We start from the raw sequence: 1858 nt of genomic DNA, 5'->3' as shown, positions 1-1858 counted from the left end.
GACTCAGCTCGTGAAAGGGCACATTGCACTGCTTCACGCTGAGGGCCACTTTGAAGGACTCGGCGATGGCCTTCAGCGATTCGAGGGCCTCCTCCCTGGTTCGAATCGGTATGGCCATGTTGTTGAAAAACCGCGTTCCGGTGCTGCGAAAGACGTGGTAGTAGCCGGTTTGCTCGGCGATGCTGTAGTGAAGGCGGAGGGCGTAGCTGACCAGAGGAGAACCTCGAGAAGAGGATGATGAAGATGATCCCCGACTAAAAGGACCCGAAGAGTTGTAGTTGGGCTCCGCCCCCAGCTCAATCTTCTCCAGGTCCTCCAGAGCGACCTTCTGGTACTTCACCACCCGGTCAGTCTGGTCGTCGTAGTCGGCCACGTAGTAGCAGTCCTTGGTGAGTATCAGCACGGTGTCCATCTCCGATTCAGGCAGCTCAGAGGTGGCATTTCGAGTCATTACCGAGCTGAGGGGCGTCCCCGTCACCGGATCGGCGTCAACGAGGGGCCATCCGCCCAGAATCACCTCCTCCTGCGGCACCAGAATCTTCTTGCAGTCCTCAATCACCAGCTTGATGCGCTCATGGTACTCGGGGTCGTTGACGGACAACGAAGCTGAGGTGGTAGAAGTTGAGTTTGCCATCCCCGAAATCGAACTGCTCGAACCGGACTTGCTGAGAACTCCACCGGAAACGGCAGATAAAAAGGATGAGGCAGAGCTTCCTTTCTCATTTTCCGGCGAGCTCAACGCCTCCGCCACCGCCTGCCCCTGCATAATGTCAATCACCGCCTGGCGGTAGGCGTCCTTGAAGCGGTTCAGGTAATAGCGATTCGCCGAATTCACTCCATCTCTGACGACGCCGCTAATCTTCCGCTCTCCGGTCCGAGTGAAGTCACCTTTTAAAGCTGCAGTTCCGGCGTACTGCCGACTAATCGTATCGCCGTTGTGCGCCCACATCAGCTGAAAGATCCGCCGGCTGTTGGCCGGAAGTTGACCCTCCGGCGGAAGGAGACCGAGGCGGACGAGCTGTTGGGAGGGAGGAAAAAATGGGTTAGATTTGACAAATGAGAGAGGTTATCTTTTGATGGATTACCTGAATATCCATGACCGCCTTGGCAATGGCCGTCATGACGATGTTCGTCCGGTCGAGGCAGTCGATGCAGTTGATGCGAAACACCCCGCGCTGCTCGCAGATCATCCCGTCCTCATCGACCCAGCAGTAGCGAATGTCCTTGATGAACTCGTAGATGCGGTCAATGAGGAGGGAGACATTTTCGAAACGCATCCCACGACTTCAACAAAATATGAGTTAGATTTTTATCAAAATCAAGCCCAAAAAGGACGTACCAGTAATCATGAAAATCAAAGGCCACATAGGCGAGCCGGGCGTCATCCATGCGGATCACATGCTCCAGAAAGGCGTCGCCCAGAATCTTCTCCCGCCCCGTCTGCTCAATCAAACTGACCACCACGCTGTCGCCCTCGTAGATGGCAAACTCGTGTTCGAAATGGCGTCGAAAGGCGGTCTGATTCTCCGCTTCCGTCCGCTCCAACCTCGGCGGCGGCCGGTACTTGCTGCCAACCTGTGACCAGAAGAGCGGGACCGAGCCCCGGACCAGGACAAAGGCCACCGTGTGCGTGCCGTAGCTGAAGATCTGCTCCGTCTCGACGTAGTTGGCACAGCGACCCTCTTCGTCAAGCCCTCGCCGCTTGTAGCGAGTTCCCGCCCTGAAGCGAGATCTTCGGCTAATCAGCGTCATTAGGTAGTAATCGCGGCCTAGTTCGAGAAAGTTTGAAGAGCCGGGAGTTTGGTTTCCATTGCTGTTGTTGATTACCACCGAGGTTTTTGGCTGCTGCTGTGAACTT

General features: G+C 55.8%; 1 protein-coding gene across 1 annotated transcript; it reads right to left on the bottom strand.

The window, feature by feature from the left end:
- Positions 1–325: 325 nt before the first annotated feature.
- LOC108356127 (phosphatidylinositide phosphatase SAC2-like) lies at positions 326–1769 on the bottom strand (the record flags this gene model as incomplete). The annotated part of the gene is made up of 3 exons (XM_017607259.1): positions 326–1018; positions 1086–1284; positions 1340–1769. Coding segments are annotated over 3 exons (1322 nt in total), but the record flags the coding sequence as incomplete, so codon positions are not given.
- Positions 1770–1858: the final 89 nt, after the last annotated feature.

The sequence above is a fragment of the Rhagoletis zephyria genome, unplaced genomic scaffold, assembly GCF_001687245.7.
Source record: "Rhagoletis zephyria isolate East Lansing unplaced genomic scaffold, Rhagoletis_zephyria_1.1 Rzeph_scaffold_54378, whole genome shotgun sequence".
Taxonomy (NCBI): Eukaryota; Metazoa; Arthropoda; class Insecta; order Diptera; family Tephritidae; genus Rhagoletis; species Rhagoletis zephyria.
Note: the sequence above shows the minus strand (reverse complement) of the source record. Positions and strands in the feature narration are given on the sequence as shown.